We start from the raw sequence: 20,763 nt of genomic DNA on the forward strand, positions 1-20,763 counted from the left end.
TCTACCCTTCTTTAGAATAAAAATAATAGGGGCGCCTACTAGGTTAATAGAAGAATGAATTTATTTTTTTTAAAGTATTTCCGCTAATTATTTATATAATACTTCTAATTCTTTAATATTCAATATATAAATCGGTCCCTAAAATATTCTCCCCTTCGATTAAATTAATATAATACTTTAGCCGGTTATATTAGGGTAGGGGTATAACCGAAGCTTCGAATATTAATTAGAATTCTTTATATTCTAGTAGAATAATTAGCTTAGAGACGGCGAATTCGCCTTCTATTTCCTCTAATAATTTTAAAGGTTATAGTAGCGCTAGTTCCGCAGGGGGTACTAGGGTAGAGTAAATACTATTAAATATTATTCGAAAAATTTTTATTAGAGGGGTAGGGATTAGAAATAATTCGGCCGACTTTATTATAACAAATAGGGCTATAAATTCTAATACTAAAGAAGAGGGGATTTCGAATAGGATATTTATATATACGGGAGGGCGGAAACCCTCTTCTACCCTTACTATTTCCTAAAGGTTTAATAGTAGAATTAAATTCTACTAAAGCCCCGCTAGGACGGTTATAGTATTATATACTTCCTTTACTAGTACTATACTTAATACGAAATTACTAGCCTTAATACGAAATTAAAACGATTATTACTACTAATTAATATTAGAATTCTACTTATAAAATTAGGGGTAACCAAAAATAATTTCTACGGCTAAGGATTTAATTATAATAAAAGTAATTTACTTTGTCCGTTTAGTACTATAAGAATTATATATTTTAATAAAATAAATAATTATACTATATATAAGAATAGGTTGAAGGGAGAAATTAATAAAATAATAGGGTATCAGATTAATTTTTACATCCAACGGGAATAAATACCTATTAATTAAATTTAATTCCGCGCCCGAATCTATTAACCCTTATATATTCTACTAATTTCTATAAATCCTTACTAATAATTTTATTTTTAAATATATTTATAATCTACTTATATTATTTTAAGCGGTTATAGCCGCTACTCTAATTGTAATCGGTTTAATATTCGCTCTATATAAGGGGGTACTTATAGGGATAGGGCAATTTTATATTAAATAACCGATTTAATTATAATTGTAATAGGCTCGGTTCGGGTACGCTACTACGAAATAGCCTATTATACTATATTTATAGTAGGTATTTAATAAATTCGGCTAGGTATATTAGTTATACGTATAACCTTTTTAATAATAAAGGGAATAAATAAAATTAGAGTTTATTTAAAAAGTAGTAGGGGAGTAATAGGGAAAATCGGAGGGGTTATTACTATAGGATAATTAAGAAGGAGTATTCGAAGAGGAAGTAGGAAGGTATAAAAACGAAGAAAACGATAGAATATACTTTAAAAATATTTAATTTTAGTAACGTAATATAAATAGTTTAATATTCTTTAAGCTTTTTAACCGTTCTATATACGCTATTACTTTATTTATTATATTAATACTAACCGTTGAGAGGACGCTTTATTTAAAAAGGGGGCGCAATTGGTTAATTTAAATAATAATCCGAATATACTCCGGTTAATTGTATAATAGATTAAATTCTTCGGTATAATAGTAGTTATAGAAATTACAAACGGTTTCTAAAGTACCTTACTATATACGTTCGAATTTATTAAGAGTAAATTATTTAATAGCCTAAATATTACTATTATATTCGGTTTTTAAAAAAGTACGGAGGTTACTCTATATAGGCGTATTACAAATAGTATTATACCCGGGTTTATTATAAAAAATTAATATATATTTAATTTATATATTTTTAAAATTACTTTTAATATAATTAATAATGAATAAAAGGGAAATATAAAGGTATTCTTAGAAATATATATCGACGTTATAAAAATAATTTTATAATTATAAGAAACTTTTATTAATAAATTTAATAATATTATATTTAGGATAATATTTAGTATAGGCTAATATAATTATAGTTAGTAAAGGAATAATTATAGTAATAACTATCGACGAAGGGGGGGTAAGGGGAGGTATAATAGAAATATAAATTTAATTATAAAAGAAGTAATTTTAATAATAGAACCCGGCGGGGATAAGGGGGTAATTTCCTACTAAATTTTATTTAGTAAGGCCTACGAAAGTAAATTATTCTTATTAGGATATATACGAAGGGAAATAATTAAGGAGGAGTTTAATTACGGCGAACCGAAATTCGAATAATTACTACTTACGTACGAATTTATCGGCTTCCGAAATTTAGGGGTACGACCGAAAAGCCCGGGGCGGCGTAAGGAGGTAGTTTTTATTACTATTTTCTTCAATAAACTCTACGGTAGGCTAATATTATTATAATAAAAACGGAAGGGGCTAAATCGTTTTAATTATAGTAACTATAAGGGTAATAATACGAGAGGGGCGAGGAATAGCCTTAGTAGTACGAGAGATAAATTAACTACTATATATATATATTTTAACGGTACTAATTTAATTCCCGGAGGAAGAACTATTAATTTATTAGGAATATAAGCAAAAGGTAGGTTGAAGTAATTACGGTCGTAACTATACGTAGGGGATAGTAAATTAGAAATTAATTTAAAAATATATTCATAGCTACCGACTATAATAAATTATACTTCGTTAAACCTCTTTTATACTTATATAAACTCTATTTATTTACTAACGAGTATTATAGAGCCTCGTATTAATCTAGCGCCTCGGCGCAGTGCTAGATTATCCTTCCCGCAAGCCCAACCTAATATAAGCATTATCGTTAGTAATCCTACGCGTTAGTTAACGAAGGGGAGCAGTAGCCGTTGAGGTGCTTCTGTGTACGAGTTCTTAGCCTCCTAACACCTACGTAAAAAAGGCTACTTCTTTATATACCCTATTATTACTTACTACAACCCTAATACGGCTATTAATACCCTATAGGCGTTCGGTATAAGCTACGCTATATTTATTGTACAAATTAAAGCCTTAAAAGATTAGGGATATATAAGAATTTAAATAATAGAAGGAAGAAGAGGATATAGGGGAGTTAAAATAGCTTAGAGTAGAATTATTTAACCCTAATAATAAGCCTATCCCCTTTAAGGAGGCTCGCGCCCTATTGGGGTTAGGAGGCTTAGATTAATTAGTCTATATAGGATTGGATATATAAGGGTTTTTCTAGTGTACGGATAGGACTGGGTTCGACTATCCTCCCTATAAGGCTTTTTTCCCGCTCGTTGTACCTTTGCTACGCCGCCGTTGCGGGTACGACTTATTATCTCTCGGTGATAGAACGTAGTCGAAAAATACATTCATTCATTCATTCATCCCAATAAGAACCTCTAGTCATCCAACCCTTTCAACGAGCAAGTCTTATCGCGCCGGATAACCCGATATGGCGAGAGACGAGAAAGAAATGGCGCTGCCCTGTTCAGGCTACACGCCCCTGAGGACCCTGACGAAGAGCACCCTATAACCACGGACTGGTTGCCGCCACAGCCCTGTAGAATCACTATTCTAGAACAATTCTAGCTTCTGGACCGTGTACGAATCGCCAACAGTCAAATTCTGAGCAAACAACTTGACAACAACAACAACAACAACAACAACAACAACAACAACAACAACAACAACAACAACAACAACAACAACAACAACAACAACAACAACAACAACAACAACAACAACAACAACAACAACAACAACAACAACAACAACAACAACATCAGTAAAAACGGACACCAGCTTGGATATCCAAGCCAGCCATGGATGTCGTGCGGATGTCTTTCGTCGTTCCGCGAAGAGCATCATATGGTAATCTCCAAAAACAAACAACCATATGTGCCAGCACAGGGTCAAACTGGGCGTTTCTAGCCCTGACGAGCACCGGATTATATGTCTGTCGGGCCATATTCCGTAATAGGAGGCCCCCGCATTTCTGATCCTGTGTTTCCACGTTCATCGCAACCCCGATCTTCGGAATTTCGGCTGCAGCATCCCCAAACCTTACAAGGCTGAATTTTTGAAACATTCTTCTTCTTGGCAGGGCCAATGCATTTGTTGTTCTCTTATTGCGGAAATTACACCGTTGTGTTGGGGGGCGGCGGTGTTATCTCACTCGGTCAAACTACTGATGATTATTGGTCTGGAGCACCCATATCGTCTCTTAGAGCGCTACTTTTGGCTTGGACTGACAAGTGTGTATGCTGCCGGCAGCCAGCTGTGCGGAAAGCTTCCCGTCCTTTACCCTTATCTGTCGGCCCATCATCTCCAAAAGAGCAAACATACATGATCGTAGGCAGAGACTGGACCACTGTGCACAAATTTCCTCGTGTATAAGATGCCTTCCCATGGCAAGACTTATGTCTTGCTCGGAGTCGGCGTTCTCTTGAGGGTCAGTCGAGTCAAACTCTCTTACCATGAAGATTACAACTCTGTCGTGGTTGCTTCTGAATCAACTATTGACACTGTGCCTAGCCAGAGCCCAAAGCTGCAACCCCGATGGTTTTGTGAAGAGCAAGTTTGAGCAGAGTGAGCTTCTTTGGCCTAAAGAACGGATGGTATATTGTTGCTGACTCCGAGGCGTAGGCGCAGTCTTAAAGAACAGGTTATACTTTTACGGCGGACTAGCTTTGTATAACTGCGCCGGTGGCGTCCCGACATGGCTTCCATGTGATTGCTTTCCCCTATACCCCATATCAGACGACCATGAGCTCAACTAACGTGGTTGTACAACAGACCAAGGCCTACGATATGTGAATCTGTCTGACGAGAACAGGATCCTCCACATCCAAACTGTACCCGACGATGTTCCCCAAGTTGCTATGGGCGCTTTATGGAGCGACAACATAGACCGACTCTTCCTCTTCGGCGGTCAGTACTCGAACTCCTCCGCCAGTGCTCCATCTGCGGTAGAAACGGTATGGTCATACACCGAGAGCACTGGATCCTGGGAGAAAATCTCCGTTCAAAATCCTCCAGCCTTTCGTCTGGCCCGCGGCGCAAGCGTAAGCGTTCCAGAAACAAGAAAGGCATACTGGATGGGCGGTTGGGCAGACAACTCTACCACTTTTGGAATGCATGACCGAATTTACCAACGCCAACTCATCGAATTCGACATGCAAACCCACAACTTCTCCTATTACGATGTTCCGGGCGGGTTCGGCGTCCAAAGAACCGGTGGCGGACTGGTCTATCTCCCATACGGGAAAAAGGGAGTGTTAATCGCCATGGGCGGGTCTATGTGTACAAGCGAGGACTGTCACCCGGTTCCCGGTTATCACCCGCTCACCCAGGTGTCGGTCTACGATCTGGCGTCTGAGAGGATCTACTCGCAGGAATCCACTACGGGAAACGGAGATCCAACGACAAAAGGGTGGGTGTGGCCTGAAGCACGTGCAGACTTTTGCATGGTAACTGTCCCGTCGTATGACGAGACAGTCCATGCTATCTACGCGTGGGGAGGCATGGTTGGTCCTGATGGAAATGGCAGTGACAACGTCTGGGTCCTGTTGATACCACAGTTCGTCTGGGTGGAGGTCTATAACGGTCCGTACGGACGGTTCGGAGCAACCTGCCAGGTCACACACGAACGGTTTATGATGTTCAGCGGCGGCGAACGGCAATTTGGGTCCAATATGGGTGTATTGGACCTCACTACAGTATCCAACGGATGGTGGGATGGGTGGGTGGAGGCATGGCAGGACTTGACTGACGGCCAGAGATATCCTGCAGTAGAGCCCTGGTTCAGGTACAGCCCGCGCTTTGCCGCCTATCATCTGGGGTCAAGTCTGAGAAGGGTTGCTGGTAATCCGTGTGTATTATCGTTCCCTTTCCCCAAGCCTTGAGCTAACTTTCCAGCACAGAGCACGGCAGTTTGGAGACGAGTCACCAGCCGATATTCAGCGTCCATTCTCCGGATGGAGTCATTCTGAGTTGAAGCTCATCTTCAGCCCCTCGAACCATACGCGGCCCAATCCTTTTCGAACCAGAAACTATCTCGCAGCAGCAAAGATCACACCGGCCCTACTTATTGTGATTTCCTTCTCTATATACATGGCGCTGTACCTCTACTCCCTCCTCCAGTTCAAAAGACGAGGTTACATGCAGGTTGTCTCCGGGACGACATCGATGACCTGGCGTCCTTTCGTCACTCGTAACCCGTACCTCCTTTTTCTCGCTCTTTCGTCCCTCTCTCTGCTCGTCGTCGTCGAACTCCTCTACCAACACTCCATCAATCCCGCCTTCGAGCCTGGCCTCCGCATCATGCACACAAATGGATCCGAACCTTCACCTCCAGGCTATTACCCCACCATCACCTCCCGTCCTCGCCTCGGACTCTACACCTACTGGGACTCGGAAAGCACGAATTTCAAAGACATGCGCGGCACCTCCAGCCGCTTGAAACCGGAGGGGTACGTCGTCTGGAACTACCTCCCAACCATCGTCGTTGTGCTTTATGGCCTGCTCTGGCAGCAGTGCGATGCGGAGGTTGAGCGTATTGAACCTTACTATCACTTGTTCAATCACAACATGAAGCAGACAGCTGACAGGACGTTGAATGTGGATTACCACACTTTCTGGGCCCCGCTAAGGTTGTGGCAGGCCGTGAAGTACAGGCAGTGGACTTGTCTTCTGTCTAGCACGGCGTACATCATTGCGTTTGCGGTGATTCCCAACCTTCAGAACTCCCTATTTTCCCTGGAAAAGAGACATGGTGGAACATATGGAGACTTGGTGGATTTCGCAAACGATGCGGATGGTGTGGGATATGGTGTGAGGGTGGCAGTGATGGATGGATCGTTTGCGAGGGCTCTCGAATTTATGTTTGGGGTGAATATGCTGTGTGCCGTTGCTCTGATAGCCATTTTTTGGCAAAGGGAAACAAGCACAGAGGGGTCCGGGTTGTATGGCGACCCGAGGGGGATGAACTGGTTGAAGGAGTTGACCGATGAAGGCGAGTTGATGCGCGCTACGTCTTTTTCAGACAATGTGCAGCCAATTTGCCAGTGGGTCCTCCCAAGGGGACTTCAAGATTTTGTTGGTGATCCTGACGGACTGGATGAGTGGGCACGAAATCACTTGTGCTGGACGGAATTTCAAAACGGTGGACTGCGTTTAAAGTTTGAGTGCGCACACGAGCCCGCTCCGACTTCGTCCAAGTCATTCAAGCCTCTGCTGAATTCGATTCGGGATTTCCTGAACCAAAAGTGGCCGATACACGTTCAGCAAAGACCATTCATGTTGAACCCAATTCCGTTCACATGTCTCCTTTTGGCAATCATCGCAGTCTTCGGTTTGACGCTTTGGATACTGTGCAGACATCTCATGGCGATCAAGAGCCAGGATGATACTATTCCTTTACCACCGGAACTATATCTAGTCATCGGTGTGCTAGTTAAGGCAAGTCTGACTTCATTTCTTCCCAGCTTCTAGTTGCTAACCCGAACCCAAGTCTGTCTACGAATGCGTTGACCGCGATTTCCGTGCTGTGTGCCCTTTTCTTCCCCGAAAGCCTGTATGCTCATCGGCTGCTCCAGCCGCAGGAGCTTCAAGTGCAGGGGCAAGCTCAGCGAACGGTACATCCAGGTCTACAGACCGAAACATGGAGGAATATAATACAACACCTCCCCTCTTCATTATCGTCACCGCATTCAAGTTCGGCCGCAAAACGTTGGCATTTCTATCGATTGGAACCGCTTCTATGGAAATATGGGCTCTCTTCCTTGGGACGCTGCAAGTGAGCGCTAGTAGCTATGGAAGCACGACGTGGCCGGGGGACCTCGCAGGGTTATCAATAGTAGTGGTAATGGAGGTGATCACAATTGCTGGATTGGTTGGGGTTTTGTTGAAGCGGATCAGTGTGGAAGGGAAGGGGGGACAAAGACCAAATCTGAAGCCGGGGACGATTTTGCAGAGGATGGTTATGATGACATGGCTTGATGCGGAATCTAGAGGTATAAATGGAAATGCAGGAGGGACTGGGCAGGCAGGCGTTCCATAGTACATTGGTCATTGACGACGTTGGAAGGTGCATGTTGGTGACATGGGCTGGAATTGGGTATTTAAGGTGGTTTCTTCTTGTAGTTTTTAATTCATAGACTTTTTCTAATTGCCCAACTCCTCGCTCCATTCATGTTGGACGCTTCTGACCCATGAGCGCCATAGATTGGTTGCAGCGTCTTAACGCATCAGGGCAATGGAGACTCTGATGGACCCCGGCTGCAAGATTGATGCCCATGAACCCAGAGTCATGTAGGTGATCCTAATAAAATCGGTGCTCCCAGCCTCGTGTTGAGAATGAAACATACAACGAAACCAAAACCCTGGTTGACGAGTCAGTTCAGTAAACGCCATCAGATTTTGTAGCAGTGGGTGCCCTGGCTTACAAGCAAGGGGTAATAAGCCTGGGAATGAGACCAGGTCTCGCCCGTTGAATTGCTTCTATCCACTTCCAACCCGCGTGGACGAAGATGACCCTGGAAATAATCGGATCGGTGACGCCATTTTGTCCTACCACGATTGGTGGGGGAGAGAACGATCTCAAAGATTTCCTGTCCAACTGGAAAGACATGAAGGAATAGTACACTCTCGCCATCAGGAGGATGTGGGGAGTGACGATGAGGAGGAGCAAAGGGTCAGGTAGGTAATCCATGTCGTGGCTTCTTCGGTGCTGCTATGCCTAACCGGGAAGCAGAAGGATTGAAGCTGACACTGTCATTGTAAGGGAGCGACAGAATGGGGGATAACAGCTACTAGATATTTCTGGATGAACCTATTGCAAGCAATCAAGTGCATCAAGTTCATCTTGCGTCAAGCCTCTCTTGCGCCTTCCTCTGGCTGCGTCGGCACGCATCCTTTGCTTCGGGTCTCTTTGGCCTTGGGAAGCACGTGGCAAAGCATGAGAGTGCTTGGTATCCGTTCATCATCAACACAGAATAATTTTACAGTACCACATCGAGAAATGGCGTGAGGAAGAGCCGACCTAGGACGCATTCCAACCATGTCAAGAACGACGTTGTCACTTGTCACTCGCCTGTCAAAGGCAAGTACATGTGCAGAGTAGAGGAGGGCCATTCCTTCTACCAGGGTTAGGGTCTCCAAAAGCCGAACAGCCGGCGCCTAAATCCGACAAGGAGCGAACGCGCGGGGCTGCTCGAAGCTTCTCCTCCAGCACTGACCACTGTGCTGTGACGCACATTACCTAAAAACACAGGCACTGCCTCCAATGATGGAACGTCATCCATCGTTTGCCTTTCCTCGGCGCCGATATAGATCTGCATCGGTTCCGCTTCTAACCACCGAAACACCTACTCACACAAGCGACGTCTACACATCGCACAACTCGATATCAACAGCCACGTTTCTTTAGCATCGAGTCGCACCCACGATCATGTCGTTTACGCTCACCATCCGCGCTGGGCCTGCGCGCCTGGCTTCGCGGATCCCCGAGCTCGCAAAGGCCTCGAGCGGTCCTGCCGCCGCCATCCGGGCCTTCCACAAGTCTGCGCCCAAGACCACCAACTTCTTCACCTCGAGGACGACGACTCCCTCGCTCATCGCCCAGAAGCCCGCCGCCAACAGCCTCCTCGCTCGTCTCCAGGGCGCCCGCCGCGGTTACCAGTACCAGTCTCATACTCAGCCCCAGCCGGACAGTGGCCTGTTGATGCGCAAGCTCCTGTACGGCGGCGCCATGGTCGGCGGCACCTGGGTTACTCTGCAGTTCATGTTCAACCGGGAGACTCGCGCGGACGGCGGCATGCCCCCTTACGAGCGCTCCTACCTCAACAAGACCTTTATGCACACTGGACTCGGCATTGGCATCATCGGTCTGACGGCCTACCAGATGCTCCAGACCGGCTTCACTTATCGTCTGATGGTTACCAACCCTTGGGTTGTCGCTATCGGTGGTCTCGCTCTTTCTTTCGGTTCCATGCTTGCCACTCGCGCTATTGATCCTGACAAGTACGTCTTTTGCGTTTCTGTGTGTCTGTGTTGTCGCATTCGCTAACCCGTTCTTCACAGCTACATCCCCAAGTATGCCTGCTGGGCCGTCTTCAACGCTACCCAGGCCGCCTTTGTCGCTCCCCTCCTCGCCATGGCCCCTCCCGCTCTCCTCGCTCGCGCCGGTCTCTACACCATCGCCATGATGGGCGCCATCTCGTTTGTCGGTGCCACCGCTAAGCAGGAGAAGTACCTCTACATTGGCGGTCCTCTTCTCGCCGGTGCTGCCATTGTCGCCGTTTCTGGCTTCGCTCCTCTGGTTCTCCCCGCCACTGCCGTCCGCACCCTTGCCTTCACCGAGAACCTCTGGCTCTATGGTGGTCTTGCTGTCTTCGGTGGCTTTACCCTCTATGATGTCCAGAGGGTTCTCTACCATGCTCGTCTTGCCCAGGCTGGCGTCATCAAGGAGGATCCCGTCAACGAGTCCATCTCGCTTGAGCTTGACTTCCTCAACATCTTTGTTCGCATGGTGCAGATTCTCATGATGCAGCAGAACCGCAGGAAGTAAGCGGTGTTTCTAGGATGAGTCGAACCAAGAAAGCGTTGAACAAGATACCAGATCGTTTGCCTTTGAAGTTTTTGTCAGCACTTTGCTCAGTGTCGGTTGTTGACGGAGTCACGCAAGAAGGAGCTGTTGGTCCGATTCGGTTCAGGCAGTTGTTTGTATTCTACTTGTAAATTTAGATAGATATCCCAAGATAACTCCGAAAAAAAAAACGGCAAAACCCAACATCTTTCTGCCGTCCCAAACGCCGCCTGATGCAATGTTGTCGCTAGTATGTTAAATCCGCCCATGCCGTGTATGTTGTCCGGGATCCCGCTGTGTTGAATTACCATCCCATCATGTCTCGTCCGGATCCTGCCCGAATGTCATCCCCAGGTTGTGCTGGGCGCACTCTTGCTACGCCCAGGACTCAGTTTGGTGCGCGCTCGGGGCGGCACAGTTGGTCAAACACCAAGAGCCTACTTGAGCTCAGGGAACTTGCGCAAGAAGTGACTGGGGCACTCGTACCCATCGGGGTTGTTCACCAAGTACAGCTGGTGGTACTGCTCGGCGTCCCACCACTCCTTGGCGGGGAGGATCTCAGTAACGATCTTACCACCCCACCACTGTTCGTTGGCTTTCTTGGTGATCTCCTCGGCAACCTTCTTCTGTTCATCGTTGTGATAGAAAATGCCGCTGCGATACTGCGCGCCACGATCGGGCCCCTGCTGGTTGTGCGTCGTGGGGTCGTGCATCTTGTAGAAGAACTCGAGAATTTGGGTGTAGGAGAGACGGGTGGGATCGTAGATCAGGAGGGTAGCTTCGGCGTCTTTGGTCTTGTCAGCGACACAGTCGAGTGAACAAGCTTGAAGCGAGGGGGACCGCATCCCCAAAAGGGGCGGCAGAAGGCGTCGCCAGAGAGGTAAAAGACTTACGGCCAGTGTTGCCAGAGCAAACCTGCTTGTAGGAGGGGTTGGAGGCGTCTCCGCCAATGTAGCCAACACGCGCATCGTAAAGACCCTTGTCGGCAAAGTGCTTGCGGTAGAGGTGCTCAACGCCCCAGAAGCAGCCGGCGGCGACGGTGGCCTTCTCGGCGCCCTCAGGGACGGTGACGGGGCTGGAAGGGAAGGCGGTAGTGGACATTTTGGAGGTCTGGGTGTTGAGGGAACGGAAGATGCGACCGAGGAGCGAAGACATGCGTTACGTTGTTCGGAATGGGACTTGGCGAAGCTGATGGATGGAGGTCGGGGGCTTTATGAAGCTGCGTAGGGCTGAGTAATATGAAAGTGGACCAAGGTGGATGACGAAAGGTGAAATGGAGATGGCGTTGTTTGCAAATTTTGAATGCGCTCTTTTTGGCCATGTTACGTCGGTTCACCGCGGCAGAGGGTGCCTCCACAAGTCCCCGACCGACGGGCAGTGGAGCGACATCCAGCCCGCCCGCACCGAGCCCCAGCTGCCCTGGGCTCCCGCCACGACGGATCTAGGCCGACCCGCACACACAAGATACCCGACCACCCGGACGACCCGGACGACCTGACCAGACCACGACCCGCCCGAAGAGACGCTGCAGAAAGCTGTAGAGGTATGTACCGTGTCAGAACATCTGGATGGCGGCTACGCAGTATGGTGCCGAGCAGGATACCTCTACCCAACGGAAGGCATCCCGCATTGAGGCTGAGAATGGTTCTATAGCGGGGCCGCCTGCATCCGTTTCCTGTGTCAGCATCATTGAAGGCTGTGGGATGCCCAGCGTCCCATCTTGGTCATGCAGCCCCCTACGTCCTCCCCTTACTCAAGCCAGAAACCTACCTCGAATTCACCATCTACCTACCTCTAGGGAAAAGCCTGCACTGCTGCCACACATATCTTTCCATGCTCCCCCCCCAAGTGGCTGGCAGTGTCCGGGTTTCCAGCAGCCTGTGGCGTTGCTGCCCTGGGGTCGTTAGGTAGGGGGGTCATCATTACGAAATTGAGCCAATCAGCTAACACCATTTACCCAAATTTACCTCTAGGTACTGAAAACTACCTATTTCACCTCCTTTGACCTCCGTGGAAATGCCAACCAGTATCGCGAGATTTTACGGGACATCTACGCAGCCACCTCTGGCCCTCAAGAAACGCCGGCTGGTATCGCGAATCATGAGACCTACCATTCACGCATATCCCGTACAACTCGCCAAATCCACGCAATTACTGAAATCATTTACAGGGAGCCTTTACTGGTGAAACGAACGGGCCCTGATGGGTAACAAGAATACGCGTATAGCGTATACGCGTACAACATATTCTAGTTGCGGTACGTCCTCCACATCCAATTGTAGATCTACTATGTACCTAGAGATACTCACCATCCTTGGACTTGGACTTGAGAGTTAACCTGGTGCTGGTCATTTACTGTGAACTTGAGTTCCCCCCTCCGTCAACTGGGCGGGCAATTCAATGTTTTCAGTCTCAGAAGGATTGCGTGCACTGCCAGACGTCTATGTACCTCTACATGGCGTTGACTTATAAAATCTGTTGTCCTCGTCATCTCCTGTCCTATTCTTCATCTTGTTCTTCATTTTTCATCCACTAACCCATCATTTTAACCTCTTTCATTCCTGTCCTTCCCAACCTACCTACCTAGGTCACTCGCTTTACCAGACATTGAGCAGGCATGTTACGGCCGACTTCTTGGCTGAGCCTAGGGCTCTACCTGGCGTCCCTAACTCAGGCTCGAACCAGCATTCTTGGGCGCCAGACGGAAACAGCACCGGAAAATGATACGCCTGCCCAACTGATCACCGGCTCGGACGGAGTTGTTCGCTTGGACTCGACCTCTGGTTCTCCTGCGATCGTAACACTGGATTACAATCGTAGTGTAGAAGGCATTCCGACTTTCGAGGTGCTAGCAGCCGATGGGGACACATCCGTTTTCGAGATCACCTATGGAGAAAGCTATGGTGCCCTGAGTAATTACATGGTCAGTCGATTTCTAGACACCCTTATGTCGATATCTCCTCTCCCTTCAAGTCCTAATATTTGGCCACAATTCTTGTAGTCGGACGGACCTCTTCCGCTCGCTGCAGCCATGGATACCTATCGTGTAAATCGATACAGTATCGCAGAGCCAGGTACCAAATCGAACCGTCTCGTGCAGGGCGCTTTTCGCTTCCAGAGACTCAACTTGTCTTCTCCTGGAGTCCTGACGCTCAGAAATGTCGGCGTGCGTCCTACCACCGACAACACTGCCGTTACGCAATTGCCCGGATCCTTCCATTCCGACCACCTCAAACTCAATGCCATATGGGAGACTGGAGCCCGTACCGTCCAGATGACCGAAATAGAGAAAGACAGTACCCCGGACTTTTGGGAGGTGACTTCAGAGGGGGCCTCAGTAGGCAGCCTTGCGCCACAGGTGCTGGGGAGTGCGGCGGCCGCCCAGCTCCTGTATTACAATGTCGAATTCAAGGTCAAGCCTGTCATCGGTGGTTTTGGCTTCACGGTGCTGTCGGATACGTTGAACTCCGGTATCTACATCTCATGTGATGTCGCCAACGGTCTCATCAGCGCGCACAAAGGTTCCACCACGTTTGACGAGAAGCTGGCCGAATCGGCACTCCCGTCAAATCTCACGGGTGGCCTTGGAGCATGGCATACCGTTCATGCCGTCGTGGCCGTAACAGACATCACCGTGTCTATTGATGGCATCCCTGCAATGAAACTCTCACAGACGGCGCGGTTTTTTGGGTCTTTTGGCCTCGGCGCCTCATTCGGCCACCAAGCCATCTTTCGGGATCTCTTCGTATCGACTCCCACCGGAGACAAGTTTTACGCTAACTCACTCACCGACAAGAGTTTTCTGCCCGATTTCTTTATGGGAACCAATCCGGTAGCTGTGGTGGTCGATGGTTCCCGGCGTGATCGTATCGCCTACGCCGGCGACCTCGATATCGCCGCCAGATCTGCCCTCACCAGCACTCACAACCTCGGGTCCATCCTCGGGTCCTTGGACCTCCTGGGTTCCTACCAAGCAACCCCTGGCTTCTTTATCCCGAATGCCAAAATCCAACAGGAGCCCTTGGCTAACGGCCTGGATGTGAACATCACAGGCTTAATCGGGTACTCATTCAACTTGGTGACGGCAGTAGCCGCTGTGTTTATGCACACTGGTGATGTCAGATTTGCTACGACTTGGGCCCCCAAAGTGCAGAAGCTACTAGAGTGGGCAGACTCGCAGACGCTCGACAACGGCCTCTTCAACATCTCAGACGCTTCTCTTGGTGGCGATTGGAACTACTACGATCCGACGCAGTCTGGCGTCGTCACTAAGTTCAATGTCCTGTACGCCTATGCCCTGCAGGAAACCGTGCAGATCTTGGCGGCTGGCGGCATTGAGCCCACAGTCTATCAGGATCGTCTGGAGAAGATTCGCGAGGCCATTGACACAGCGCTATGGAGCGACGAATTGAAGGCCTACTACGTTTCGGAAGCGATCCCGACTGGATTTGCCCAAGACTCCAACGCTCTAGCCATTCTAGCCGGCGTCAACAGGAATCCCACTCACTCTACCGAGACCATTCTCTCTACGCTGTCCAAAGATCTCATGTCGCCTGTCGGACCGCATGCTTTCTCTAGCAGCGTAATCAAGGCCGGGTTCCAACCCTACATTAGCCCGTATGCGTCTTCCTACCATTTGCGGGCTGCCCTGGCTTCCAACGCAAGCGAAGCCGCTCTTGAGCTGCTTAACAATCTCTGGGCTCCTATAGCCGATCCGGCCCACGAAAACTATACCGGAACCTTCTGGGAGACGTTGGACGCCGAGGGAAGGCCGGGTCTCGGGCTCAGCACCAGTTTGTGCCACGGCTGGGCGACCGGCCCCACCGCCGAGCTGACACAGTATGTCTTAGGCATCCGACCAACGCAGCCGGGCTGGAAGGAATTCGCGGTCGCTCCCCTTACCTTAGGACTACAGTCCGCCAACGGAACGATGCCGACCTTGCTAGGAACCTTTAGAGTTGCGTGGAACTTTAGCTGCTCTGGGTTGCTGAGTATGGAGATCGATGCGCCTATCGGAAGCTCGGGAACGGTGTCTTTGCCGACACCTCTACGGACCCCGGTGGAACAATCTACTTTCATGATTAACGGCCAGGCTGTCAATGGCAAGACGTTCACTGTGATGGGAGGAACAAGGTTTGTTTTGAAGCAGAACCGCAAGCTGTAAGCCTTAAAATTCATGGACTGAGAAGATCGGACCTTTGTTTTACGTTGCTATATACGAGTGAAACGGACACAGCGTTTCCAAATTTGGAACCGAGGGCTAGCTTCTCGTATGTAGCTCACACCTTCGCACCTTTCTATACCTTACTTTCCAAACAGCTGTTTTCCTAGTAACTGTAGCAAAGTTTGGAGGTCTGCGTCTTCATAACCTCCGAGACCTTAATGTCCGGGATCAGGTTGAGGTACGGCATAACATCATCCAGGGTAGCTTCGCCGGGGCTTTTGAGGTTCTGAGTCTTAGGGCCGCCGAAGTCGGTAGTACGGGTTTCAGGCCTCTCCATCTGCCACAGAGTCCACAGGCGGTCGATTTGGGCGTGGTGGAGGAAGAAAATGGGATCTATCAGATCGTGGCTGTCAGCTTGTGTTCACTTTTGAGTTGGAAACTGGCCTTATAAGTAAGGTAACAACGTACCGTTGGGGGAGGTGGCAGGCGACATGTCACCACCCACGGCCGAGTGGATCGCGCCGTGTGGGCCACCCTCCAGGTGGTAGCGGAAGTCCTTATAGTTGTCCTGGGCGGCGACTTTGTCGACGGCTTCTTTGTTATAAGAGCTAGCCAGCATGTCGCCAGGGAACGCGATGCCACTGTTCCAGTTGCGGGTGAGGCAATGAGGCTCGTAGCCTTTCATGGTATAGGCGACCTGGAACCCCTTAAGCGGGCCGTCGACAAGACACTTCTTGCTATCGTCCATGACATCAATAGCGGGATCACCGTTGCCGCCGAAGCCGGTTATAGGGTCCCAAACAGGCGCCTTAGTCGGGTCGCTTGCGTCCAGCGTCCAATCCCAATATGCCATAGGACCAGTGTATCCACAGTCTCGGAGAGAGTCTTCGTAAACCTGAACAAAGAGGCGGTGCCAAGGAAGGAACAGAGCAACTGAGTGGACTGCGATTTCTAGAAGTTAGATAGAATGTAACGATAAGGACAAGTGAATGACCGGATGAACGTACTAGTCTTGTCTAGGTGAGTGTGGACGTAGGGGAAATCGTCGTAGCGTGTGGTGTTAAGTCCGATGCCCGAGGGTTTGGTCTTGAGGCACAGGACAGCGTTAATATACTGCTTCTGGACATCGGCGCCTAGGTTTCGCCATTCCACACGCTTAGCAGGATTGGCGCAACCATTGTCGGCCTGGCGGGGGATGGTCGCGGCAGCACCGAGGCTGGCGGAAAGAAAGAGACCGGAGAGGCGCATGATTGAACGGATCGGCAATGGTTCGAAAAGAAGAGACTCTTGGGGTTTGGGTTATTGAGAGGAGAAGTTCGTCCATACCTGGTAGAGGTAGTAACGGAACATGGCAGCAACTTATACTTGTTTGTTCCGACCGACTGGTACATTGTTGAGTCCAACTTGCTTACTCCATATCTGAGGCATTACCACCCTACCCCTTGGTCTTCATATGTTTACGAGGTTATACGAGGGTGAGTCTCCAATCCATTAATGCCAAGGTGAGCGAAGAGGCTGATACGAGGTACCTAGTAGGTAGGCGGTGTATCAAGTAGGTACCCTAGCTTTGTTTTAGACCTTGTCGCCTACGGAGGTTTATGCTACAACGGTACCTCTACCTATAATACGCATAAGCGAAGTGTAACGGGACAGCACGGTTAACACAGGTGCTGGTCGTATAGCTTGATTAAAGTTTTATAAAGGAGGAAAAGTCTATCTAAGTGGGTAGCTCACCTCACCCATGCCCTCGACCTCGGACCTCAATCGGAGCGCCAAGACTACAACAAGGGTGCTACCGAAGCGGGAGACCTTGAGTTGCAACAAGCGTTCCACAGCGGGAGTATAGGGGGAGCATCTAGCCTAGTAAAGGGGCTCCTAGGCTACCGTAGTAGGAAAATCTGTTTCCAAACATACGTTGTAGTTGTTGGACAATACCATAGCGGGAAAATCACCAGGGCATCTTGCCTTATTGGGGGGGCTCAATACTAACAATTATGACCAGCCTTGTTATGAAATCCAGCACTGTTGGTTTGACTAGCCTTGTTGCTCAACGGGAGCCTCTGATTGGTCGAAATTTGATATCAGATTTGACCGCTATAGCAATATACTAGAAGTCCAAATTCTAACAATCACTTACAGCGAACCCGATTCAATATACGGACCGTTTTAAGGAAGCCCTTAACTATAATTACCAATATCAATAATTTAGTAATCGCTTATAGTAATTAAATCAAAACGTACGGACCGTCTTAAAAACGTCCCTAATTATAACCGCCAATATCAATACATTATAGCGACTAAATTATAGCGTATAAACTACAAATACAATCAAGCATACTTATTAATTAATTTTAATACTAAGTATACTATACTAATTTATTAAGTCCTACCTAGCGTATTAACCGCAAATAAACCAATCCGATATTGCACAATTGAATTCAAACTATTACAAAATTACAATAATAGCAGAATATATTCGTACAACGTAATACTAAAATAGATATAGTACTCAAGGCAATACAATAAAATAATATTAGAAATACAACGAAGAAAGGAAAAGTTGAACAATCTGTTCTTTTTATTCGTACTATAATAGAAGTAAACGGGATATTAGGATTAAAAGTTTCTTCTTATATTACGTATAGCAATATAAAATATATATAGAAGCCCTAGTAAATCTCTATAGCTAGTAAGAGTAATTATAATAATAATAAAAATAAATGTAATGCTTATAAGTAATAAATATTCTACCGGGTAGGGAGATGCAACTTAGAAGTAATTAGCACAGTAATATACAATACGTTCTTAATAGAACTCGATAGGGTTAATAGACTTGTTTACTAGTAAATACTCGTCAAAATCAAACTAATCATCATAATAATAATCAGGCAAAGCACCACAGCCACCCTTCTTACCTCTACTACGTTTAATAGTTTCCCGGCCGCTTCTAGTATAGCTAGTAGGTGTATCCGCAGGCGGGCTGTTGTTGGCGGCAGTGCTAAATAGGGTGCTAGATAAGGTACTAGAACTACTAGTAGTAGCGGCTATATATAATTAGGACTGGGTGCCGATGCGGTTTGGGTTGGGAGTAGCCGATACTTAGCAATTCCTACTTCGTAGTAAGCTGCGAATAAATGCAATCCTTCTAAATATACTAAGTATAGTAGACGCTAGGGCTGGGGTAGACTCCTAAGATTGGTTAATATTCCGAACTCTTAATACGGCCGTATCCCTAATAAATAAAGGCCTAGAGCGGAGCTTCTTAGGTAGCGGAGGGGTGCTTGTATTAGTAATAAGTACGTTAATAGCCGGTAAATTAAAAAGAATTAGTTTAACTAAACTAGGCCGATGTTTAAACTACTTTATAAGCGAAATAGCTTTAGGAGTACCGAGGGTAATAGCTAGCTACTAGAATAATTTTGTAGAAGAATATGGCGATGACTCCGGTAGCAGGGACAACAACTCAGAAGATTCTATAGCCTCTACAATACGAAAACAATCCGCCTCCTCCTCTTTCTTCTTTACCTCCTCTATAACACAAACAGCCTCTTCTTCATCGACCTTCTTTTTAGCTACAACAAATTACCGGAAATACTCCTACTCCTCTTTCTTCCTAACTTCCTCTTACTCGGCCTCTACTTAACAACAACAATAATCCTCAACCGCCTTCTTTATCCTCTCCTCTTTACAGCGTTCCTACTCTTTCTTTTCCGCTACCTCCTCTTCGTCGAAAAACAACCTCTTGATTTTGCGCTAAGCGTTGTCAATATATGCAAACTTCGCTTCCTATGTCTGGAGGTTTAAATCGGTAGTATTGTCGGCCTAGTCCTTTTGCTCCTGTAATTTAATAATGAACTTCTGGGGTAAATTGCTAGCCCGGAAATTATAGAGTAATTCGAAGTAAAGTGCCTCGTATTTCTCTTGGGCCGTAGGCGGAGGTATTAGGGTAGGGTTATTATATAAACGTTGAAGATATTGGAGGATATTCTCGCTTCGGACAACCTAATTAATATTATAGTTATCATACTAAGAATCGACGTAGTCGTCTAATTAAATACGAATATCTTAGGGAAAGTTACACTACAATAATTCGAACTCTTATATAGCCTCTATATACTTCTGTATTTTAGTATTTATCTTAGGCGATAGAGGCGAATTAATTAGGGCGGGCAACGCTAATTTGGAATATACCGGAAGATTAGGCGATATAGCCGTAGGCAATACTAGTCTAAGCGATACTAATCTAAGTAATATAGGGGCGGGCGGTTTAAGGGGAAGGTCGGTAGGAGGGTCGATAGGATTGCCCGTTCTTAATTACTATAAGTATTTAAATATTACGTTAATTCGAAGATGAGATCGGTACTTAGGGTTATTACCGTAATTATTAATCTATTTAAATACTTTCTTCTTTTTATCGCTTTTAAAAGGGTTTTCATCAAAGTATTTATTAATAAGGGCGATTTTATTACTAATTACTTCGACTAATTCAACTTCTTCAAATCTAATTAATAATAAAGTAATAATAGAAGACGGAATAATATTAGACAATAAAGCAGTCTCTTCGATAATAGGAAATAGCTCCCAATTTTTAATTAGACCTAGAATCGGCTCTATAATAGGTAATTTAATAATAGTAAATTCCTTTTCCCGTATTATTTTTTAGGCCCGCACTTTAAAATCGGGTATAACTATACGTTAAAGGTTATATAATTTATTTTACGTTAAAATAAATATTATTATAATATTATTATATATATCGATAAATTTATTTCGGATTAAATACGAAATAGATTCTAATTAATTAAAGAATAGCTATATATCTTCAGACTTAACGAAAGTATTCTATATATTAGTATAATAGGGTAGGGCGGTTGGGGGTGGTAGTAATTAGTAGGATAGTAATAATAATTCTAATTAGGAAGAAATCTTAATAATTAATTTAATAGGCTCGGCAATAGGAAGTTCGGTAGCCGGGGTTATTATTGGTTTATACGGTCCAAAATTGGAAGGAGGTATTGGAATTTCCTTAACCGGTTTTTTTATAATATTAATATTAAGAGCGAGAGCGCTCTTTAA

At 46.4% G+C, this 20,763-nt stretch overlaps 5 protein-coding genes across 6 annotated transcripts; 3 read left to right on the forward strand and 2 right to left on the reverse strand.

The window, feature by feature from the left end:
• Window positions 1-4,413: 4,413 nt before the first annotated feature.
• On the forward strand, window positions 4,414-7,429 carry NCU10027 (hypothetical protein; the record flags this gene model as incomplete). Its single annotated transcript, XM_952927.1, has 3 exons — window positions 4,414-4,525; window positions 4,733-5,807; window positions 5,860-7,429. 3 exons carry the CDS (start codon window positions 4,414-4,416, stop codon window positions 7,427-7,429), a joined length of 2,757 nt encoding a protein of 918 aa, XP_958020.1.
• Window positions 7,430-9,216: 1,787 nt separating this feature from the next.
• NCU10028 (bax Inhibitor family protein) lies at window positions 9,217-10,752 on the forward strand. Its single transcript, XM_952928.3, has 2 exons — window positions 9,217-9,958; window positions 10,019-10,752. Exons 1-2 carry the CDS (start codon window positions 9,387-9,389, stop codon window positions 10,503-10,505), a joined length of 1,059 nt encoding a protein of 352 aa, XP_958021.1. The 5' UTR covers window positions 9,217-9,386; the 3' UTR covers window positions 10,506-10,752.
• NCU10029 (peptide methionine sulfoxide reductase msrA) lies at window positions 10,636-11,849 on the reverse strand. The gene is made up of 2 exons (XM_952929.2): window positions 11,417-11,849; window positions 10,636-11,310 (listed from the first exon to the last, which is right to left on the reverse strand). The coding sequence occupies exons 1-2, from the start codon at window positions 11,676-11,678 to the stop codon at window positions 10,961-10,963; spliced, it is 612 nt and encodes a 203-aa protein (XP_958022.2). The 5' UTR covers window positions 11,679-11,849; the 3' UTR covers window positions 10,636-10,960.
• A 365-nt stretch (window positions 11,850-12,214) lies between these two features.
• NCU10030 lies at window positions 12,215-15,718 on the forward strand. Of its 2 annotated transcripts, none has more exons than XM_011394999.1 (3): window positions 12,215-12,430; window positions 12,497-13,446; window positions 13,525-15,718. In XM_011394999.1, exons 2-3 carry the CDS (start codon window positions 13,141-13,143, stop codon window positions 15,685-15,687), a joined length of 2,469 nt encoding a protein of 822 aa, XP_011393301.1. In that variant the 5' UTR covers window positions 12,215-12,430; window positions 12,497-13,140; the 3' UTR covers window positions 15,688-15,718. The 2 variants fall into 2 exon arrangements, with proteins under 2 accessions (XP_011393301.1, XP_011393300.1); XM_011394998.1 differs by having other exon boundaries at window positions 12,243-12,430; window positions 12,694-13,446.
• NCU10031 (monooxygenase) lies at window positions 15,658-16,986 on the reverse strand. Its single transcript, XM_952931.3, has 3 exons — window positions 16,695-16,986; window positions 16,156-16,629; window positions 15,658-16,080 (listed from the first exon to the last, which is right to left on the reverse strand). Exons 1-3 carry the CDS (start codon window positions 16,933-16,935, stop codon window positions 15,851-15,853), a joined length of 945 nt encoding a protein of 314 aa, XP_958024.2. The 5' UTR covers window positions 16,936-16,986; the 3' UTR covers window positions 15,658-15,850.
• Between the last annotated feature and the right edge of the window lie 3,777 nt (window positions 16,987-20,763).

The sequence above is a fragment of the Neurospora crassa genome, linkage group I (genome assembly GCF_000182925.2).
Source record: "Neurospora crassa OR74A linkage group I, whole genome shotgun sequence".
NCBI classification, from domain to species: domain Eukaryota; kingdom Fungi; phylum Ascomycota; class Sordariomycetes; order Sordariales; family Sordariaceae; genus Neurospora; species Neurospora crassa.